Genomic DNA, 24371 nt, shown 5'->3' with positions numbered 1-24371 from the left:
GCTGAGCCGAGCGCAGTGGGAAAAGCTGTGGTCCAGCTCCGATATGCACACTCCCATTTCCAAGGTATACCGCATCATCGACAGCCTTTCCGGTAGAAGAAAACCGCGTGCACCGTACGCCTCCTTGGCCCTTTCGCGTGGCACCAACATTGCCAATATTGCTGAAGAGTTCGCTGACAGGTACGCAGCAGTTCAAAGCAAGCCACCAAGCAACGTTCAGCCAGACACTTCAACATCGGCTCTGGATACGGCATTCACTGCGAAAGAACTTGAGGCGGCTCTGCGAGCATGTAGACGGAAAAGTTCCCCTGGCCCTGATGAAATCAGCAATCAGATGCTACAAAACCTTCCAACCACCTACATAGAATATATTTTGAATTTTTTCCATGAAATATGGACCACTAGCAAAATACCAGACATCTGGCTCACGGCATGGATAATACTAATCAAGAAACCTTCCAAACATCCAGCTCTCCTGTCCTCGTGTCATCCAGTATCTTTGACATCGTGCCTATGTAAACTTATGGAGAGGATGGTGCATGCCAGGCTTATGTGGTGGATCGACACAAAGAAGTTATTCCCACATTGCATGACTGGCTTTCGGCCACGACTCTGCTCAACAGACAGCATTCTTGATATTGTAAGTGACATCGAGCACAATACCAATCAAGGAAGGTCAACACTGGCAGTATTTCTTGACGTCACACAGGCTTTTGATAATGTTGATCCCTCAGCAGTTCTTCGATCTCTCACAGCCATGGGAATTACTGGTCGCGTCCGAGGCTTCCTCAGCAACCTGTTGAGCCACCAAAGTCTGAAGATAAAGCTCGGATCGTCCCTCAGCACTTCTCGTTCGTGCGCTCGCGGTTTACCACAAGGAAGCGTGCTATCACCACTACTCTTCAATGTCATCATGGCTGGCCTTCCGGATGCACTGCCTAAGCTCTTTGTTCCAATCGAAATTTCGCTATACGCAGATGACATTTGCATATGGGTCTCGGGTCACAGCCATAAAAACCTTCGTGACATTGCCCAAACAGCCATTCACTGCGTCCAACAATACGTTCAAAGCGTCGGACTACAACTGGCAGCTGAAAAGACCGCTTACATCCTATTTCCGGGTCGCCATCGCCACGGAGCTAATTTGAAGCTGTATCTTGGAACAAAACAACTTCGTCAAGCGCGAAAGTACAAGTTTCTGGGCGTTACACTCGATGCTCGATTGACTTGGAAAGATGCTGTTGATGCTTCATTCCATTCAGCCTCTATCGCAGCTAATGCCGTACGCCGAGTGGCTGGTGCATCATGGGGTAATGCCCCACGATCAATGCTTGGACTTCATTCCTCACTTGTCCTGAGTCGCATCCTGTATATGCTACCATTTGCATCTTCCTCATCAACTCAATATGAGAGGCTCGAGAGGCTCCACAAGAAAGGCATCCGCGCTGCTCTTGGTGTACCTCAAGCCGCTAGAAACGAGCTTATATACAGGGAAAGTAAAGCTGCACCTCTACGTCTGAAGGCTACTGAGAAACTTCTTATTCAGCTCCTTCGTCTTCTCGAAACGCCTGCGGTACGGAGACTCCTTCAGAGGCTGCACAAAAGAAGCTACTCACACTTCAAATCATGCTTTCACACGCTAGAATCACTAGGTTGGCGCCCATCAGTTTTTGTTGTTCCGACAGCGTTGCGGCTGGCCCCTTGGATTGAAAATGGGCCCATCTGCAGAGAGACCATTCCAAATTTACACTCTAAAAGCAAAACTTCGCAAGTTGTGGCCAAGGCTCTCACAGAAGACCACCTTTCTGTGACCTATCCAAACTTTCTTCGAGTTTACACAGATGGCTCAGTGAATGCATCATTACGAAGCAGTACAGCTGCTTTTGTGATCTCTGAACTGCAGTGCGAATGGAATAACAAATTTCATCGCATGGTCTCTTCAACCACAGCAGAAGTTTTTGCAATCACAGAGGCACTCGTCGCACTAAGTCGTTACCATCCTAGAAACGTAGTGGTGATCACAGACTCCCGGTGTGCTCTTCGACGACTTCTTACGTGTACCGAGACGACAACCATCAGGGCCAGAATCACCCTCCAACATATGGAAGCAAACGGATTCGTGGCGCATTTTCAGCGGGTCCCGTCGCACATTGGGATCAAAGGAAATGAAGCTGCTGATCGGTTAGCCGCACAAGCTCATCATCGGACCCCATCTCTTGAACCACCTGACGACCCTCGCCAACATAGAGCAGCTGTTCGCCGACACATTGCGTCTTTGCATCTAGATACGGGTACTCACTACCCATGCATAACGAAGGGACTATCGCGCCTGGAAGCTACAACCCTGTTCCGATTACGTACAAGAAGTGCTAGGACACCCGCGTGGTTATACAAGATTGGAGTCACGCAGTCTCCGCTTTGCTCAACATGTGCCGTCCACTGCGACCAAAACCACTTGCTTCTAGAGTGCCCAAACTTTCAATCACAAAGAGACACGCTTTTCCAGCGTCTCCGGGCGATCGGCGTGGCACATGCAACTGCAGATGACCTGACTTTTCCTAGCGGTTCACGATCCCACCCTGAAAAGACGCTGCGCTTTCTACTCGACTTCTTAAAATCAACGACTCTGCTTTCACGTTTGTGACCATATCTCCTTAACCGAAGATGCTCCCGATGTAATTGCGTACTTTGGAGCGCACATACGTGTTGCTTTAGGACAATATGTGTGAATGTGAATATGTATGAGTGAGGTTGTATGTGAGCAACAAAGCCAACACATCAATGTTAGGCTAACCGCTTACTATTAAAACGTCATTCTCTCTCTCTCTCCCTGATGCCATGTGGGAGGCTTCAATGATTTCTCTCTTGTTTCTATTTTTCGATCTGTCCATGACTGATGTGTTTCTAAATAGCGGTTCACAGCTGCATCTCGCGCCATGCGCTGCTAAGTTGCCAGGTGCTTGCAATTGCCCGCATGCATATTTATGCTCTCTGAGTCTTTCATTTAAGCACCTCCTCGTCTGCCCGATGTACGAGTTTCCGCACGTCAATGGTATTTTGTAGACGACCCCTTCTACGCATTCGACGAACTTGTTTTTCTGCTGTACCCGACACGACGATTGACCCGATGTGTCGCCTTCCTCTTTGTTAACCTTTTTGCACAGACCTTTTAGCTTAAATGGGGCAAATAGGGCCACTTTGACCTCGCGTGTTTCGGCGATCTTTTTCAGTCGGTGCCAAAAATTTATGAATGTATGGCTTCACCACCAGTGGTTTTTTGACCTGGTCCTTTTCCTTGGTTTTGTGATTGCCTCTGAGTGTTTTTATGCAATTTTCTGCCACAGCTACTAGCAGGGGCTCTGGGTAGCCGCTTGCTTGTAGTCGGGTGATTTGCCTTTCTAGGCCTTCTGACATTCTGTGGTGGCAAGATTTCTTTATGGCCTGCCATACGCACGCACTCCTCATCTCAATGTAAACACATCCTTTTCTTTTCAATTTTGGTCACGCGTTTGTTCAGTAGAACTTCGCAGCGCAGCGCGTCTATCGCCCAAACCCAAATCCAAGCTTTATTAATTCCTGTACCTGGCAGGCGGACGTTTCGTCCTTGTCGATTTGCGCAGCACAGGTTCTTCAACAGATGACTTCGAGTCGTTACTTTCTCGCTTGTGGTTACACTTCCGAATGTGGTTCAAGTGTCGGCGAACTGTCTCTTCTCCGCACTGCACCAGCCATGAGCGTGGACTGAATTTCTTGACCAATGTGCCTCTAATCCATTCAGGTTTTTTCAGGAACTGTCGGAGCATGACATGTCCTAGCTCCCACCTGCAGCTGTCGGTTTCTAGGTAACTTCTCTGTTGCCAGTGATGTAGCTTTGGTAGGTACAAGGTCTAAAAGAGTCGGTAATTCCCTCCCGAACATTGCCTTAGCCGGGGTCATGTTCGTCGTCCGATGGACTGTGCAGTGCTGACGGAAAAAAAACTTCGACAGCCGTAGGTCCACTGATCCAGATGGTTACCGTGCTAGTGCCTTCTTCAGTTTGCCCACGTAGCGTTCTGCTTACCCATTAGTGGCAGGGTGGTACGGGGCAGACGTGACGTGCTGAATCCCATTGTTCTTGTAGAACGTTGCAATCTCAGCTGAGACAAAAGCTGTCCCGTTGTCCGACACTACTTTCTGTGGAATTCCAAACGTCGCAAACAGGGATCGCAGCACATCGATTACTGCCGCCGACGTAGGATGGCTTACTTGACGTACCTCCAGCCATTTGGTGAAGGCATCCACCACCACCAAGAAAGTGCGTCCCTCCACGGGACCTGCAAAATCCACATGCAGTGTGTGCCACGGTGTCAACGGTTGAGGCCACGGCGGAATATGGGCTCTTACTGGGTTCCTCTGTGTACGCTAGCATGGATCACAAGATCCAACGGTTGTTTGAATGTCTTCATCCAACCCTGGCCACCACAAGTAACTCCGAGCGCAAGTCTTCATAGCTATTACTCCTCGATGTCCTGCGTGAACCAGGCTCATGGCTTGCTCCCAGCTGTAGGAATGACAACCCTTGTTCCACAGGTGATGCAACTGCGATGAATATCCAGTTCTGTGGCTCTTCTGCGGTAAGGTTTGAAGTCATCGCCTTTCAGCTTCTGCACCGTACCTCCTTGTATCGCTGTGTAGATCTTTGAGAGTTTGGCATCCTCCTGTGTTATTTTCGCTATAACGTCTGCTGTCAGGCGTGGTTGTGGCAATGCTTCGAACATTAGAATGTCGCCGGGGACCTGGGGTTCCTCGATGCGCTCTGGTTGTGGTAACCTACTGAGTGCATCAGCGTTCTGGTGCATCTTCCCGGCCCGGAACTTAAGGACGTAGTCATACGCCGCTAGCTTCAGACAACAGCGTGTCATGCGGGGGGAAAGCATCTGCGGTACTGGTTTTCGAGGTCCAAGAATTGCGAGTAGTGGCTGATGGTCAGTTACGAATGTCACGTGGCGTCCCGCAATGTACTTGTGGAAGTGGTCAGCTGCGAACACCACGGCTAGGCCCTCCCGGTCTAGTTGAGCGTAATTGCGTTCTGCTGTACCCAATGTTCGTGAGGCAAAAGCTATGGGAGCCTCCCTGCCCAAGCTGTCTTGCTGCGCCATCACTGCACCGACGCCATAAGGCGAGGCATCACACGAGATGATGAGAGGCTTTGTCTCGTTATAATGTGTCAGGGCAGTTTTCTTCAAAATCAGCTGTTTCAGCTCTTCAAAAGCTTTCTGATGTGGATCTTCCCATTTCCACGGTCTGTCCGTCTGTAGTAACTGATACAGTGATGATGCTACTGTAGCCCTTTGCTCCAAGAAACGGTCGTAGAAGGCTAGCAGGCCTAAAAACGACTGTAGAGTCTGCTTGCTCGTGGGCGCTGGTGCTTCCAGGACGGCTCGTAACTTCTCTTCTGCTTTGTGTACTCCCTTGGCATCAATCCGGTGGCCCAGGAACTGTACCTCGGGTACGCTGAAACGACACTTTGTCTTGTTCAGTCGCAAGTTTGCTTGAAGAAGGCGTTGTAGCACCCTTGTCAGCCGCTCTCTGTGCTCCTGTTCCGTGGTGCCACTGAAGATAATATCGTCGAGGTACACACAGACCCCGGGCAGTCCATTTAGAGTGTTCTCTATGAATCTTTGGAAAATGGCTGGGGCTGCAGCTACACCGAAGGGAAGTCTCTTTACCTTGTAAAGCCCTTTCAATGTGTTTACGGTGAGTACTTCTGATGTAGCTGAAGTCACGTGGAGTTGCTGGTACGCCTGCGCCAGGTCCAGTGTGCTGAAAGTTGTCGCACCTCGCAGAGTGCTCAAGACGTCCTCTGTTGTAGGTAGTGGCTAAGATGCCGTCTTTGTGGCTTCATTCACGGTGCTCCGATAGTCGCCGCAAAGTCGAAGGTTCCCGTCCTTTTTGCGCACCAATACCAACGGAGTTGCCCAGTCACAGTGTTGTGTTGGCTCCAAAATCTCTTGCTCCTGAAGTCAGTTAATTTCCGCTTCGACTTTAGAACGGAGGGCAAACGGAACAGGTCGTGCCTTGAGGAACATGGGCCTCGCTTCCTCTGTCAACTCCAGGTGCACCAGTGCTCCGGCATGGCCCGTGATATCTTCAGAAAAAACCGAATCAAAATCTTGGAGGAGTTGTGTAATATCAGAACATCATCCTGTCAGGTGGATACCACTGACCGTGATGCCCAGCGTTCCGAACCAGTTGCGTCCAAGCAAGCTGCATCCAGAGCCTTGAATCACAAGTAGGGGTAGCTGGTACGTCTTGTCTTTGTGGCGAACAGCCACCGTTGTTGTACCGGAGACTTGCAGTGCCTGGCCGGACCAGGTAGTGAGGTGAATGTCACCTTGTTTCAACTCCGGTGAGCTGCTTGGCCAGGTTGCCCGAAAAGTGTCAATGCTGATCATTGTACAGGCGGCACCTGAGTCCACTTCAAATGTCATTGGTTTGTTGTTCACGTGAACCATCACTGTGAACTTGGGAGCGATGGCCTCACTGGCTACTGAGTGTAGGTCACGCAGAATTGACAACTGTTGCTCAGAATGGTTCACTCGTGGAGTCGCTCGTGCTGTGTCCACGTGGTTGGTACGTTGGAGTCCTTTCTTGGAAGTTTTCTTCTTTTGAATGCATGCTTTTTCGATGTGGCCTTGTTGGTGGCAGTAGTGGCACGTGGCTGTCGCAAACCTGCATGTTTTTGGGCTGTGATGTTCATCACAGCGCCAACAGCGTTCTTCCACTTTTTCTGCCTTGTAAAGGCCTGTTCACACACGCAGCGAAGCGCTACAAGCATAGCGCTGACCTCGCGCTTAGCGCGTGCCGACGAGAGCATTTACCAGCTTTGTATCGCACCGTCAAAACTGTTGCTCATGGCAGACGATAAGTAGCTGACGACACGTGAGCAGCGCTACATCAGCGCTTCGCTGCATGTGAGAACCGGTCTTGAGACTGCGCTGGTGGACGCTTTGTTAATTTCCGGTGGGTTGGACATTCCTTTGATTGATTCGTGCTGCTTGGCTGCACTTTCCGTTGCCAGGGCGATGTCCCAGGCTCGTTGAAAAGTCAGGTCCTTCTCGGTGAACAGCGCTGTTGCAGGCGTTCATTCCGGACGCCACAGACAAACCTGTCCAGAAGCATAACGTCTGGTTGCAGCATGGAAGGGTTCGTGGAGAGAACGGAAGATGTGGTCCCTTCTTGCGACGACGTCGATGCGGCAATCGTAGTCGGCAGTACATTAAAGTTACAGTCCGCGGACAATCTTTTGAGAGTTGCGACGTAGTTGCTGATCGACTCGTTAGGCAGTTGATTTCGTTGTTGGGAGACGTACCTGCTGTAGAGCTCCGAAGGTGTTGGGTCGAAGTGCTGCTGGAGCAGAGACACCAAGTCATCAAAGCAGACTTCACCAGGGGTCTTCGGCGCGACCAACGCGCACGCTGCATCGAAAGTGTCGGGGCCACATAGCGTGAGAAGGAGCGCTCGCTTTTGTAATTCCCCTGTGCTATCTTTCCAAAAGAGACGTGTGAAGTCAAACAAGCCTTGTACGCCTTGGACCTCACTGTGAATGGGAACTATAACATAGATGCGCGCTTACATGGAAGGTGCCGGCCGGCTCCGGGCCAGAACCTGCCGATGAGAAGGAGAAGACAGGCAACCGATCTCGACGGTGACGAGGGCAGATCAGAGGCGAGCGCCTCGAGCCGATTTATTTATCATATTTTTGGTGACCGAATCAGGTCTTGCCGCCACGCGGCCCGTGGTTTCGTACAACACGTGACACGTGCAATCGGCGCAATGTAGGTGGTGCCATCTCTGAGTGAAAGACATCCCTAAACATGATCACTACATTCTCCTCCCCTTATAAAAAAAAGAAACTTAAAAGGAAGAAGACATATTTACAGAATCATAGTAAAAAAAATACCGGCACATAGTAGATATAAAAAAAGTCAATTTTTTTAGAGCCTATATGAATAATTCATCAATCTCCCCTCCATAAGAAAACAGTGCAGCGGTAACACAGACAATTCCAACCATTCAAAAACGACACACTTAGTAAATTGCCTATGATACACTAGACAAAAAAACAAAACAAAAAAACAAAACAAAAAAACAGGCATTGTTGGTACGTTAAGCTGGGCACAACACTATTCAGTTCAGGCACAACCGCGTGGAAAGTCCCATTACAGTGCAAACTAGTTCAGTTCGTAAAAGGTGACATTAAAAAATCAGAAAAAGTCGCTTTAGTTCATTGCATATGGTAATTGCCAGATGGAGAAAACAGATTACTGTTTCCATAAAATGAAAGCACGTAGTCCTTCAGTCGCTGTGGAACTCTTCTTTGACGTACTGGCCGACTGTGGAGTTGAGTTGGCGTAGTCACGGTTGTTTCCGGGACGCACGGGTGAGTACTGCTACCGTTCGCGCTCTCTTCAAGGGGAGGCATGGAGGAAGGTGTTTCAGGATTAGATACAGCGGTGCTGCTAGTCGCCATCGGGATGAACGGTTGAAGAGGATCTTGAACCTCGAGACTTGGGAACACAGGACGGCTCAATTGAGAGTTAGACGAAGGCACCTGCGAGGATGGACCTGGCACAGCAGGTTCAGAGCTGCAACTTGCCCTACTTGTAGCTGACTGTAGACAGGATCGAGTGGTGCCGTGACAGTAGGGTTGCCCAACGGAGAATGGTGTCTTATCGGAGCAGGTTCGTTTTCATCTTCATCATCCCAGGAAAGATCTGCATCCTGCTGCTCCGGCGGAATGAACGCTCTTGTTAATTTGTCGGCGTTCCATATTCGCCCGTCAGCGAATTTGGAATTGGCCGGGCCCACTTGAGTTTGAATAACTTGTGGCGTTGAATACTTAGTTTGTAATGTATTCTTGTGTTGTGGTCAAAAAATCCGGACTGCTTGGCCAGCGACGAACCTCGGCCACCGAACAGCCCTTCGAAAGTCCGAGTACGACTTTATTTTCTGTTGGTAACTACGCACTCTCGCATGAAGATCAGTCCGGCTTGACAAGACAACCGGAGCTTCGGGGGTCCGTCCATGAAGCAGTAGGGAAGGTGCTTGGCCTGTTGCCGAGTGGGGAGCTCGTCGGTAAGCTTCCAGGTAGTCCCGGACAGCATCCGGCAGAGGGCGTCCTCGTACGACGGCTAGCTGAAGACATGACTTCAATACGCGATTGAACCGCTCCACTTGGCCATTTGCTTGAGGGTGATATAAAGATGTCTTGGTATACTTAATTCCATGCTGGTGTAGAAATTCTTGGAACTCGTGTGAAACAAACTGGACGCCGTTGTCCGAAACGATTTCGCAAGGAAGACCCTCGCGGGCAAAGACAGCTTTCAGGAAGTTAATAACAGTTGTTGAAGTTACTGATGCCGCCGCTTGCACTTCCGGCCATTTTGAGTGATAATCTATTAGTACGAGAAAGAAACGTTGACTTGGAGGTGCGTGTTCGACCGGTCCCACAATATCCAGCCCCAGCTTCTCCCACGGTTGTTTGGGAAACTCCACTGGTTGCAATGGTGCAGGTTGCAACGGCGGCCGCGCCACCGACATTCCTTGCGGTTCGCTGGCATACCGGTTCAAGCATGACCGGCTTGGAAGGAGGCCTTTTTATCGTATCTTGGGACTAAGGGCATGCACCTCATGAAGCCGAAGCGTTGATAAAAGCAGGCGATTTGTGACCTTCTAGGTCTGGAAAACAAGAACATTGCGTCAGCGCTGTGGAACTTTAACCGACGTCACATCCTGCTGGGGGTCCGGTCTTCCGTCAGCTGCATTGACATAAGAGCAGTTATGATGAGCTCCCGACAGAGGAATTTGTAACTCGGGCCCAGCATTGATGCCGAGTAAAGAACGTCCATTTTGACAAACATAGAACTCCAGTGGTGCAAAACGGTTCTTAAAACCGACTTGGCCAGTGAAGCATCCAAGGACAGGAATGGTTTCATGCATGTAGTGAACAAGTCTTCGTGCAGGTGGATGTAACTGAATCTGTCCGGAGCGTTTAACTTCGTTAAAAGTTCTCTCGTTTAAAATCGAGACGTGGGATCCGGTATCAATCAGGAGATTCAAAGGTAGTCCATTTACCTGTACATCAGCGATGAAGGCATTTAGTCGGCTTCGGTCGACTACAGGTCCCTTCAAGGTCCGCACAGGGACGTCATCGACGGACGTGACATTATACTGGTAGTCGCAGTCATCGTGCACTCCAACCGTGACAGGGCCGGATCTCCGCGGATGTGAAGGGCCCTGTTGACGTCCATGGGCGTGGCCCCGGGAAGGAAGTGACGCTTGTCGTTTATCATATACGAAGGGATCTGTCGGTGGTTGGCGACTCCTACAAACAGCGGCGAAGTGGCCCATCTTCAAGCAACGGAAGCACTGAGCGTGGAGTGCCGGACAGACGTCACGCGCATGGTTGCGACGTCCTCAAAACCAGCAGAGGTCGGGGCCGCCTGCTTGCTCGCCCATTCGTGAAGGAGGAACGTCACAACGCTGTTGAGGACCCACTCGCGCTTGCGGCCGCGGTGCATGGTTGACAACTGGAGGGCAGCGAGTCATCCGGGACGTCCTTGGTGTTGGCGTCTACTGACGATAGGGCCACGTAGGAAAACCTGGGTGGCCATCTTGGTTGAGTCCCTGGGATGCCAGTCGTCCTTGACCCTCTCGATATCCCCGTCTTGGTGCGTGCGCCCGTTCGAAAAGGGGTTGCTCGATGTACTGGACTTCACCGGAGCTTGAATATGTCCCCGATACCGACGGCTGGCGTTGGTGAAATTGTTCGGAGGCCCGAGCCAGTTGCTCAAATTGTAGAGCGAGCTGTACTGCCCGGTTAGTGTAGGTACTGCAGTGCCAACGCACTCACGTAGGATACGTTCCTCAACTCGTCTGGAATCGAGACCCTCAAGGAACACTTCGCACAAACGTTCGTCTAGTGCAGTACCATATGCACAAAAAGAACACTGTTGTCTTAGAGCAGCCAGAAATTCTGAAACTGTCTTCCCAACAGACTTGTAATGTACGCATTACAAGTAATCAAATTACTTGTAATCGATTACTTTTTGGAGTAATTTTGTAATCAGTTGATTACTTTTATTAGGCAGTAATCACAAGAGTAATCTGATTACTTTTTGAAATAATAAAATTACTTGTAACCATTACAATTCCCCCCCCCCCCCCCCCCCCCCCCCCCCCGGGCACACGCCTTTTTTTATGAAATGCCAAAAATAAAATTTGCTTTTTTTTCTCGAACAGAAAAAAGGAAGATTTTTTGCGGAGCTGTAGGAAACGAGTTCAACCTCTTTCTATGTACAGTTTCTGTGGAATGTCCGTTTTTTTTTTTTTTTTTTTTTTTTTTTTGAGCTGGGACTGGGAGTGGGAAGCCCCAGGGAAGCCACAGTGCGTGACAAAGGCCATTCACGGCGAAGTTTGAGGGAGCAGAATGTAGCTTTGTGAGTCCTTCGTTCAAACTAGCCCCCTCACGCACACACACAAAGAAATTAAAAAAAAAATAAAAGAAATCCTGCTTAGGGTACCTACTCGCAGCCCGTAGGAGAACCAGAACCGAAGAATGCCTGAAGCGGATGCAAAATATAACAAAGGCAGTTGAAATATTTCCCCATTTCCCCTACGTGGTCTTTGTGACAAGCAAGGTTTCGAGTTGAGAAGTGGTCGGGGCGATCTCTTCCGCTAATGGATACTTCACATGATCCGATTCAAATCCTGGAGCTGCTGCTCTTTTGTATAACATGCGAGCTCATCCACATGTGGATAATAAAATGAGCGACGCAAACTTTGAGCGACAGCCCTTGCTCAAGCTTAACAAGGTCTAGAACCCCCTCCTCTTCCCCCCCCCCCCCCCCCCCTATACACACACAGACACTGGCCAACGCCCAAATCATTAAAAGTCTTCAAACGAATTCTATGCATGTGTCCGCATTGTGAAGGTGCAACGACCACGAAGAGAGAGCCAGTTTTTCTTCTTCAATACTTGTACAAATGTGAAATATAGGTTGGAAGTAGTTCATTGTTATGAGCGCTAAAGATGTGTCTTCACACAATAAAGTAATCGGAAAAGTAACGACTACTTCTTCAAGTAATGTCCAATTACTTTTGCCGTCGAGTAATCAAGTAATCTAATCGAATACTTTTTAGCCAAGAGTAATAGTAATTGTAATCGATTACTTTTTTTTAGTAACGTGTACAAGACTGCTTCCCATTCAGCTAAGTCCGAGCGCGCAGTTTCTTGCGCTCCAATGCAACACATCCCGAAAATTCAAAGTGTTTTTCGAGCGCGGCTAAAAACGCTTCAAACTCGTTCAGATGCTCCGTGGCCGGCACGGTGTTCAACTGAAAGGCAGAGACAATGCGCTGCCCTTCCACTCTCAACATCGAAAAAAGGACACGCTTCTTCTGAGCCGGCGGAACGACGTGGATACCGGTAGCGTGGAGATACGAAAGAAAGGCCTCGCCGGCCAGGCCTGTACAGGTGTGCCGGGAACGGCCAAGAAAACGAGGTGGCGGAATCGCCGCCGCGATATTAGTCAATGCTGATTGAGTCATTGCCAAGTAGGCTTAGATGGGCATGTGCATTCTAATATCTCATCCTCGTCGCCGTTTTGTAATTCCCCTGAGCTATCTTCCCAAAAGAGACGTGTGGGGTCAAACAAGCCTTGTACGCGTTGGACCTCACTGTGAATGGGAACTATAACATAGATGCGCGCTTACATGGAAGGTGCCGGCCGGCTCCGGGCCAGAACCTGCCGATGAGAAGGAAAGGACAGGCAGCCGATCTCGACGGTGACGAGGGCAGATCTGAGGCGAGCGCCTCGAGCCGATTTATTTATCATATTTTTGGTGACCGAATCAGGTCTTGCCGCCACGCGCCCGTGGTTTCGTACAACACGTGACACGTGCAATCGGCGCAATGTAGGCGGTGCCATCTCTGAATGAAAGACATTCCTAAACATGATCACTACACTGCTTCTTCTTTTCAATCTTGACGTCATTTGCCTCGAAGCAAAACTTGAGACGCTGGATCCAGGATGCACAGTTCTTGCCCGAGAAGGGCTCAATGACGCCGTGCACTCCTCCTGTAGCCATGCCTTACTTCCGTTTTTGCTCTCACTACTCGTCGCCAATGTTTACTAGTTGAAATAATGACTGTTTATGCTCATTTACATCGGTTACATCAAGAAATACTTCACATGAAAGCGTTCGAGGTGGATGGCGCCCGATCGCCCCAGGAATCGCACATGCCCGTGTTGTCGTCGTTTTTCTCGTTCCGTCCCTGGTGCTGGTACACACGAGCGGACACGACGCATACAGATGACCAAAACCTCGCAAGGTGATTAGATGATCGGTGTCCGTTGCCATGGCAGTCGCTATCCGCGACTCCAGCAAAACGAACGGCACCTAGCGGAAAAACACCGACCTTGCCGGAACAGGTCCTTTCGCGATTTCTGCTTGTCTCTTGCGGCTTCCGTGATTACATGTTGTCGGTGGTTTCCGCGGCAGAACAGTTGTATTGGTGACTGTGTCGTAACCGTAGTATCGCCTTGTGACCCAGGTTGCTCTGGACGCGACCTATGTAACCGCGTAAGCCAGACATTCTGCGTTTATCAACGTTCATCAGCACCGTGGAAGGTGTTATGTACATTTAATTACATTGAAGCTATGTACATATATACAGGTCAGGTTCGGGACAGTACATGATGGACTGGTGGTTCGATCAGCGGTCCGAACTGCACGAGCACGAGCACTCACCAACCTTGTCACTCGTCGTCTTCTTCCATTGACGCGAAGGTACGCTCACAGTCGCGCCTAGCAGGCGCATATCTTACACTCCTCCCTACTAGCCTAAGGCACATAGTCGTTAAGATAAGTAGGGCGGCGTGGTGCTCTTTGAGGTCTCGAAGAGTTGCTAGGGGAAACAGTTGTCGAACCAGCTGGTTGGACTGCTGGTGTGGCATCGGCCCTAACGTCCGCTTCTTCGGAGACCGCTTCAGGTAGAGCAGTTAAACTCAAGTCGACTGAAGAGTTATCTTCTGAGTTTTCTGCAGAAGTTGTCGCTGGCCTTCTGCGCAGTTGGTCAACATGGCGACGCCAAGATCGTCCATCTTCGGTTTCAATCCTATAGGATAGTGGACCGGTCACGGCTGTGACTACTCCAGGGGTCCACTTGGCACCGGACAAGTAATTTCTTGCATAAACGTTTTCACCTACTGTAAATAGTCATGTCTTCTTCCCTTCCTGGAGAATCTTGTCCTCTTGTTTCCGTGATGAATGGAACTGAGAATCTGGATGCAGGCTATCTAATGCTGTTTTCAGACGTCGGTTGATCAATAGTTCCACAGGACTTCTGCCCGTTGAGGAATGTGGCAGTGTATGTTGACGAAAAAAAAACTCGCGCCAAATCGACGTTTACGTCAATTTGTGTGAGTGAGTGCCTCCTTGGTTTCTCTCACCCTTCGTTCGGCCTGGCCATTCGATGAAGGGTGGTAAGATGCCACTGCCACGTGTCGAATCTGGTTGCGACTTGTAAATTCCTTGAATTCGGCCGAAACGAAGGCTGTGCCATTATCACTGACAATGACGTCTGGCACTTCGTGTACGGCAAACAACATCTTCAGTTTCTGTACGAAGGCTGAGGAAGACATAGAATTCATAATAAATACATCGAGCCATTTCGAGAATGAATCGACCACGATGAGAAAGATATTTTCCTTCAAAGGTCCCGCAAAGTCAATGTGTAGACGAGACCAGGGATGTTGCGTCGTCTCCCAGGGATGCACTGGTGCCTGTGGCATTGATGGTCTGTGTTCTTGGCATGCGGAGCAACTTGCAGCCTTTTCTTCAATGTCATGGTCGATGCCAGGCCACCAGACTGCACTCCTCGCTAGTGCCTTCATCCTTACAATGCCTGGATGGGCTGTGTGTAATAAGACGTCGAGTACAGTGGATTGTGCCACTTTGGGAATAACAAGCCGGCTTCCCCAAATGACGCATCCCTTATAAGTTGATAGTTCATCTTTCCTAGTTGTATAGGGTTTGAACTGTTCGTGTTGCTTGTCATCTGGCCACCCATGCATGATCCAGCGCTGGACTCGCGCAAGCACGGAATCTTTTCTCGTGGATGCTGCAATTTTCTCGGAGTTCCAAGGCTGTTCTGGAGCGGTCTCTAGCATCTATACGTCTGCGACTGGAATGTCGTCCAGCTCTGTTGCAGGTATTAGCGCCGAGATATTTCGGTGGCGCCCTCTAATGGTTTCCATCCGTGACGTCACGACTGGGGTTTGCCTCGCCGTGACGTCAGCAGTTGTTACTCTGGCTACTTACCGCCAGGTGCGACGACGAGTTCGATGGTGTGTTTAAAAAGCACAGTGGAAGGTAGGAACCATCGCAACCGGAACTAACACCGTCAAAGTTGACAATCTGACAAAGCTCATATGCCCATGATCTGGCCAATCGTGGAAAGCTGACCGCAGCGACGCTTTTGGTCGCGCACATCGCTAATAGGCAGTCGACTGAGTGCATCAGCGCTTCCTATCTTGCTTCCCGGACGGTACTGCAGATCGTAGTGGTATGCGGCTAGAATTAGACTCCACCTGAGAACTCTTGGTGACACCATAGCTGGAATTTCCTTGTGCGGACTCAGCAATCCTAGCAGAGGCTTATGATCTGTGATTATGGTCACCGGGCGGCCATAGATGTACTGGTGAAACCTTTTGACCATATATGATCGCCAGGGCCTCACGATCAGTTTGCGATGTAATTTCGCTCAGCCTTGCTTAGGGTTCTGGACCCGTAAACTATTTGTGACTCTTGCCCAGAGTCGGCCACATGACTCAAGACAGCTCCAAGACCATAGGGCGAAGCATCGCACGTCAATAATAAAGGCCTGCTGATATCGTAGTGAGCCAGAACTGCCGTTGACTTGAGCAGTTCTTTCGCCTTGCGATAAGCCTCAGCTTCGAGGACGGTCCATGTCCAGCTCGCCCCCTTATCCAGCAGTCTGTACACTGGCTCCAAGGTGTGAGCAGCTCCCTTGAGGAAACGATGGCAGAAGTTAAGCCAGCCCAGGAATGACTGTAGTTCCTGTTTGTTCTTGGGCTCTGGAGCTTCATGAATGGCCTTGACCTTGTCTTCAGTTGGTCGCACCCCGTCTTTGTCAATCCTGAATCCCAAAAACACGACTTGCTTTGTGTTGAACGTACATTTTGCCTTGTTAAGGCGTAACCCCTCTTTCTTGAATCGCTGCAGCACAGCTCGCAGGCGTCTATCGTGCTGTTCTTTGGATTCTCCGCCGATAAGGATGTCATCTAAAAAATTAGTACTCCTTTAATTCCGACAAGTAACTCCTCCATATAACGCTGGAAGATCGCTACGGCGACGGATACTCCAAATGGAAGACGGTTAACCTTGAAAAGTCCCTTGTGCGTCGTGATGGTGAAAAGCTTTGCTGACTCATCATCGACGGTCAACTGCTGGTAGGCCTGTGCAAGGTCAAGCTGTGTAAAGTGACGCCAACCCGCTAAGTTGCTCAGGAGTTGCTCTGGCGTGGGCAATGGGTAAGATTCCCACTTTACTGCCTTGTTTACGGTACTTTTATAGTCACCGCAAATCCGCAATTCACCACTCTTTTTCAGGATTGGGACTATCAGTGTAGCCCAATTTGAGTGTTTTACTGGTTCAAGGATTCCCTGCTGGACCAACTTTCCTAGTTCTTGCTCCACCTTCGGACGCATCGCATAGGGAACTTGCCTTGACTTGCAGAACTTAGGTGCAGCAGATCTGTCGATCTCCACACGGATGGGTGGTCCCCGACTCTTTCCCAGACCAGCGTTAACTGTATTAATGAACAAGTCTTCAGCAAGAAAGTCGTAAACGTAGAAAAATGTTTGAACAGCAGTAGAGGCTTTAATACACGACGTTTCGGGAAGAGACTTCCCTTCTTCAAGTGTGCAGAAAATACAGTTGCAAAGCGCTTTTAGAGTGACCAAAGGAGAGGAGGAGCATTGGAAAAAGCGAAAGAAAAAAGTCATATGTATAATAGTACAAGTAAAAACACTTGAGCATGAAAAAACTACATTCCAACAAAACACATGTAAAAAAAAAGAAAGAGAGAAGTGGTAGTTTTAAGGGTAACATGGTCGCGGCACTCGTTAGCGAAACCAAGAAAATACATCACAGGCAACAGCCTCCGTCACGTTAGAGTTAGAGCTCCAGATCCAGAAAAATAACAACATACAGGGGTCAAGTCGAGTGAGCCCAAGCCTTCGTTTGCTTCGGCGTTATACTGGCTTGGGCTCACTCGACTTGACCCCTGTATGTTGTTATTTTTCTGGATCTGGAGCTCTAACTCTAACGTGACGGAGGCTGTTGCCTGTGATGTATTTTCTTGGTTTCGCTAACAAGTGCCGCGACCATGTTACCCTTAAAACTACCACTTCTCTCTTTTTTCTTTTTTATATGTGTTTTGTTGGAATGTAGTTTTTTCATGCTCAAGTGTTTTTACTTGTACTATTATACATATGACTTTTTTCTTTCGCTTTTTCCAATGCTCCTCCTCTCCTTTGGTCTCTCTAAAAGCGCTTTGCAACTGTATTTTCTGCACACTTGAAGAAGGGAAGTCTCTTCCCGAAACGTCGTGTATTAAAGCCTCTACTGCTGTTCAAACATTTTTCTACGTTCCAGACCAGCGTCGAAGATTTCCTTGAGCTCCTCCAGGAATCCGCTACCCTCTTGGGTGTTTCTGAGTTGATGGACACCTGTGAGGCCGATTCCTAGATGCTTGAACCAGTTTCGTCCAAGAAGGCTTGCGCACTCTCCCTTGACCACCAGAAGTGGCAGAGTTGCCGACCTTTCTTTGTGTTTAACCTCCACGAGTACTCTTCCTAGGACGATAACAGGCTCCTTCGTATATGTGCGTAGCGCAACAGTAGATGGTCTCAGCCTCTGATTTGGAATATGAAGTCGGGCCATTGTTCTCCTGCTTATGACAGAGAACATGCATCCTGAGTCAACCTCCATCGCTGTTGGCTGTCCGTCGATGTCTACGTCTACGAGGATAGCAGGTTCGTTGGACGAGAGGTTGTACAGCTCGTACGTCTTGTTGGTATCGCCGTCTAAAAGATCAGCTTGCGCCGTCCCCCGTCTTGCTCTTGGAGAACTTTTCTTATCCTTCCTTTGAAGACAGGCTTTGACAATATGCCCTTTGAGCCACAGAACAGGCATGTGGCGTTCTTGAAGTGGCAATCCTGTGGAAAGTGTGCCCCGTTGCATCGATAGCACACGGAAGTCGCTTGCTTGGTTTCAGGCTTCGCATGATGTTGTGCAGGCGGTGACGGTCCAGGTCCATCTTTAGCCACGCTGTGGATTTGGCTAACGTCCTTAGGCGTAGTCCTAATCTCCATGGCATTGCTCTTCGCACATTCCGCTGATATTGCCAACTGCTCCGCTTGAGCCAACGTAAGCTCGGCTTCGCTCAGCAGACGTCGTTGCAAGGCCTCATCTTTAACTCCACAGACTATCTGGTCGCGCAAACTGCGGTCGAGGGCGTCTCCGAAGTTGCAGGTAACTGCAATACGGCGTAAGTCCGCGATGAATGCAGCCATGGGTTCGTAGCTGTGCTGTGCCCGCTTATGAAACTTAAAGCGTTCCACGATTTCCGAGGGCTTTGGTGCAAAGTGATTTCCCAACTTCTTAATGATGTCAGCGTAGTCCGTCTCTGAAGGTGTCGTTGGCGCGCAGAGGGAATGCAGTATTGCATAGGTCTCGGCTCTGCAAACGCTGCAGAACACGGCTCGCTTCATCTTGGGTCTAGCGATCCCATGGGCTTCAAAGTAGAATTCCAGCCGTTAAAGGTATAATGGCCATGTCTCCGGCTTACCTGCCTGGAAAGCTTCAAATGTCAGCGATGTCCTTTCAACCATGATGAGTCGCCGGAGTCTCGCCCGCTTTTTCCGATTTCCTCGTCGCCAAATTTGTTATGTACATTTAATTACATTGAAGCTATGCACATATATGCAGGTCAGGTTCGGGACAGTACAGAAGGACAGTGGGCATTCCTTTCCTCGTTTCCTCGAAGAAAGTCAAGCCTCTGGAAGTTCGCTTACCCCAACACATCGCCGCAGGTTCGCAACGTGGAAGATAAAACGCGAGGCAAGCGATTTTGAGTGGAATGCTTACTTGCTGGTGCTGCAGCGTTGTGCGTTGAGCTGGCACATGACACGGCAGGACCTGAATTCGACCGCTGTATTTGCCTGATAGTGGCGTCCCCTATGGGTCGCTGGAGTCGCGCAGCTTCGAGAATGTAGTTCTGAACCAGTCATGCACCAACATCGCCATGGAGCATCGTCGTACTGAAGGCCTTCCTTCTCGATTTAAACGTCTTTGGCACTGTGTATGCAATCAACTTATCAATCACGCCAATCACAACGGATCTCTTATGAGGATACTATTGTTCTTTGCGTATTTCAAGACAAGGAAATTATTTTTTAAAGCTCCAAGCACCGATTCCGCGTGTGGTGGCGGTACGAAGATGTACGCTTGTTTTGCCGGTGTGTGGGTAGCAAAATCGCAGTATGCAAGAGAGTCTGTATAAAGCTACCCGCCACGAGCGAATTGAGGTCCGTTCACCAAGGATGAAAAGGCCAAGGAGAAATTGCTCATCTTATAATCTAAATGGCGGCCATACCAGGAGCTTGGTGCTACTTTCCCAAAATCCAGTTACTTTAGTCTTACCGAGATGCTGAGCCAGTGAAGCGGGCATTGACAAGCCGTTACAAATCTCTATGCTCGGGAGAAGGACATAGTAGCATCTAAAGTGGCGATAACCTGTCCTGCTTTGGTAATGGTGAAGTGACGCGAACGGAATAAGGGGAAACAAAAACTGAAGGTCTGTTATGGCGGCGCCCGTGCACAGCTGCCTGAGAGCGTCTATAGATGTTAAAAACTGATTCTAGGATGGACCGCCCGATAATACTTTACTTGCGACAAAGACCTGCAGTTCGTGGGCACTGGTGCTCGTGCGCCCGCCGAGAGGCGACTTTAAGGCCACGAACGCTTTTCCGACGTCGATGTATTCAGAATGTGGAACACCGATCACAGCTGCTTCTGCGACGCTTTCGTGTGTCAGCAACACAGATTCAACCTCTGACTCTGCAACTTGCCGCCCCATGCAGTGAAAGAATTGCTTCAATCTTTCCACGATGTAGAGTCGCCCAGTTTCGTCGTAGTAAGCAACGTCCCCTGGATAAAAAAAAAAGGGTCGGTTTATAAAAAAAAAAGTAACCAATAAGAACGCGGTGTTTGATAAATATAAAAAAAAGTTTATCTACTTCTTACGAAATAAATGATGCAGTCTCTAGTTGCAACCAGAACACATATCATATTTTAAGTTATCACTTCTTCATGTCAAGTAAAAAAAATATCAATGTGAGCAGGTTAATTTCACCAAATCGTAATCGTGATTGTTTTTAGACTATGTATATCTGCTTAATGTTACAGATGTAACAATGGGGTAAATATATTCTTCATAGTATTAATACGGTCGCGCGTCAACTGCTCTGCCAGTAATTAATTTAGAAAAAGATTCCGAGCAACACTGAATCTTGCAAAAAGCGTTGAACGGTGAGCACGAAGGTCAAGCCGGGCCCACACCTCACCCCTGTCGGCTTTGACACGTCAAGGCATATACCGGCGCACGGTCAAGTAATTACTACTGCATTTTAACGGTTGTACTGCACCGACTTATTTGCCCCTCGAGAGTTTTCGAAGAGAAATAAGCGCAAGAACACAAATATGAGTCATTTTTGTGGAATCGTGAAGGTGATCATCGAAACATTTGAGGCACGGTGTGTTAATACGTAGACATTAGGGACTTCTAGCAAACCGTTGCCGTGTTCGGCGTACCGCACTACCGAAGCTTCTGAAGCATGCTTTTCAGCGCGCGCCCCGCAGTCACGGCATCACCCGGGCGCGCGCTTAAAAGCCTGCTGCAAAAGCTCCGGTAGTGCGGTACGCGGAGCACGGCAACGGTTTGCTAAAGGTCCCTATTTTCGACCTATACGTTAGCGGCACCTGTCGCCTGTAGGCCAGCGTTTCTACTCGAGCACTTCCTCGTTGTGTAGTAAACCGTTGTTGTAAACAAAGCCCCAGCGATTTGCGCCTTCTAAAGTGTCGTCTCGTGCTGCAAAAAAGACAATTTTAGCAGACATTTGACCTCGTAAGTGTGACGTCACAGTTGCAAACAAACCGTTGCTAGGGGCGTTGCTATGGACAAATACATGGGACTGGATATCGCTCCGAAAGAGCCACCGTTCAGAAATCAGACGTGGACGTTTGAAAAGAATAGATATAGGAAGACTAGATTTCACATTCACCACGACAGAAGTTTGCCGAGAATCGCCTGTTTCTGAAATATTTGCAAATTCTGGTCCTCGAGACTTCTCGAGATGTCTGCTGCGGACGACGAACATATACGGAATGACTCAAGTATGCCGCCTGCAACAGTTTGAATAGTTTGAATCGTTTGCATAATGATACGATTTTGATCTTGTGTTTATTGTGAACATGGGAGGTCTAAGAAAACTCATGAGGTCTATAAAAGCCGAATTGTACTCGCGTGCGATACCGGATACTGTCTGACAAAAATCATCACACGTATGGAGATCTGCTAACGATACAGCGAGAAAAACTTAAGTCTTTCGAACGTGATATCAAAGCAGCGTCAGGCCCTCTTTTTTGATCTTGCAATTGACGTGCATTGTAATAAAGGAGTAATCATTATAACTCTAACATAATCGGGAGACACCAAACTTCGTTTCCCAGGATCGCAATATGGGTGTGTGTTTCGTACTTGCTTGTAACCATCACACTCAGAAACATGTCATGCTGCATGGTTTCTCCGTTTTCAGTAAGACTCCAATTGCGAAAGAGCTGAATCAAAACATGAGGCAAGATAAATAACTCTAACATACAGTTACTTCGACCACACAAATGTGCACTGAAAACTTCTATGCTGTCGGAACTCCTTGAAACGTGTGCTCGCCTGCACTTTGACGTTGAAACATTTCGCGTCATTGCTGTACGTCAATAGACCGATCTCACAGCTAGTTTGAGTACGCCGCCGCTGCCGACATGCATCGTGGGAGCTGTAGTCTTTTTGCACGCCCGACAACCCTGCTGGAGGTCTGCGCGAGCAGACCACGAGACAGCATGAGCTGTCGCGTGAACTGGCGTCTGCCTCCTACGAACTACAGTTATGGCGGCGTCACGCATGCGTGGAACGCTTGGTGAGATCGGTCTATTGGCCTCACAGTTTTTTCACCCTTCTCAAGCATTGCGGAAGCCTCCACGAGCAGGGTTTCGCGCGCTCGAGCACCTGGAGCGTCGATCAAAGCTGTGCACGGGCGAAGCGGGCACTCTTCGCGTCCAAAATTCCACAGAGAGTTGACCTTGATAATATATATTTCGTCGCTCTTCACGAGCTTAATTTAGTGCACTCGTGTACTCCCTCAGAAAGAACCACTGAACCTGCGAAGCCATCGTGTCGTCTGCTATACTCTGTTTGCACCTTATGATGTACCGCAGTAAAGGCTACAAGCGCGAGCTTCTTGCTCAGGGCACATCTTGGCGGTAGAAGCTCTCGTGCAGTAAGGGCGGCTGCCAATGCTATGAGCACGCGCTTCTAGCCTCCACTGCGGTACAACATAAGGTGAAACGGAGTATAACACGGCCAAACAAGTTGTGACTTTCTATTATGCTTCTTATGATCGTTTTATGGCACTACGATGACAAAAAAGTCGGCACGCTGATACTTTAGATCCAAGTGGTTCCAAGCGGAACGCGAACAAAAAGAGTTCGAAATAAGCTCTTAACGCAGACGGGTTTTCTTTAGCGCCTCATAATTTGGCGAGCCTTACACGAAAAGCGTGTTTTCTTGGCCATCCCGCGCCCTGTTTTTTTAGAGCGCAGCTCTTAGGGGCCCGTTCCCGGCTTGAGCGGCGTCGGCGTCGCCGTCGGCGTCGCCGTTGGCGTCGCCGTCGCCGTCGGCGTCGGCGTCGGCGTAACCAAGGTCATCCCAAGGTCACGTGACCCCCAAGGTCACGGACCCCTCCCAAGGTCATCTCAAGGTCACGTGACCCCACGTGACCCCCTGAAGGTCACGTGACCCCTAAGGTCACGTGACCTTGGGGGTCACGTGGGGTCATCTTGGGATCACGTGACCCCCAAGGTCACGTGACCCCCGAGGTCACGTGACCCCTACCAAGGTCATCTCAAGGTCACGTGACCCCAAGATGACCCCATGTGACCCTTTGAAGGTCACGTGACCCCCAAGTCACGTGACCCCTCTGAGGTCACGTGACCCCCGAGGTCACGTGGTCTCCTCCTCAAAGTCACGTGACCCCCGAGGTCACGTGACCCCCAAGGTCACGTGACCCCTTCCAAGGTCATCTCAAGGTCACGTGACCCCAAGGTGACCCCCACGTGACCCCCAGGTCACGTAATCCCTCCAGGTCACGTGACCCCCAAGGTCACGTGGGGTCACCTTGGGGGTCACGTGACCTTGAGGTGACCCCCAGGTCACGCCTCCCCGAAGTCACGTGACACACACCCCCCGAGGTCACGTGACCCCCCCCGGAGCATATTAAAGAATGAGGGGAGGAGGAGGAGAAGGGGGAAGGGTCTACCCTCCCCTCAGTACCCTTCACTCCTCCTCCTCAAGAGCTGCGCTCCAATTCGGCGTTACAGGGATTTGTAAACGGCTTTCACTTTTTTTTAATCCATAAAATGGGTCTAAAGTATCAAAAAGTCTTCATAATAAGATATTGAAAAGACATCAATGCTTACAAAATATTAACTTCTTTATCAGACAAAGTCTAACCTCGCGTCGAGCCTCCATTTGTTCATAAAAGCCCTAGCAACGGTTTGTTTAGAGCACAGGGCCATCTTGCGACGTCATCAATTATGGGGTAAATTTTTTCTGCCACCTGCGATCAACGTCATTGGATTAGCTCAGTTACGGAACTACTCGTAGACGCTACATCCACGAGCAGTACCCCCCTCACTCCCCACGACTCGCCTTATGAAACGATAATGTAGATGGCGCATTGAACGACGGGAGGCGGATTGAAGTGAGTGAAAAGGGGGAGGGGGGGGGGTACCTCCTTCCGGCGGAAGTTCCACAACTGAGGTCACGTTGCTTGCCACTGATCTCTATGACAATTGCTGGATCGCGCTTCCCCGCTTGTTCGCTGCAGCGCAAGTGAAGCCACCGGACTTCTCTCGCTTGGGATACGATTTGCCGTTTTTGCTAGCCTTTGCTGCGGTTTTCCAGC

At 49.5% G+C, this 24371-nt stretch overlaps 1 protein-coding gene across 1 annotated transcript in view; it reads right to left on the bottom strand.

Annotated features, from left to right (window-relative positions):
• LOC120843879 (luciferin 4-monooxygenase-like) overlaps positions 1-24371 on the bottom strand; it is a 56309-nt gene that overhangs the window by 5452 nt on the left and 26486 nt on the right. Inside the window, exon 3 of the mRNA XM_040215338.2 lies at positions 20020-20280. Coding sequence (XP_040071272.2) covers positions 20020-20280 — 261 coding nt within the window. The remainder of the gene's footprint in view (positions 1-20019; positions 20281-24371) is intronic.

The sequence above is a fragment of the Ixodes scapularis genome, unplaced genomic scaffold, assembly GCF_016920785.2.
Source record: "Ixodes scapularis isolate PalLabHiFi unplaced genomic scaffold, ASM1692078v2 PGA_scaffold2__306_contigs__length_199485367, whole genome shotgun sequence".
Taxonomy (NCBI): domain Eukaryota; kingdom Metazoa; phylum Arthropoda; class Arachnida; order Ixodida; family Ixodidae; genus Ixodes; species Ixodes scapularis.
The sequence above is the reverse complement of the archived record's forward strand: the minus strand, read 5'-3'. Positions and strand labels throughout refer to the sequence as shown.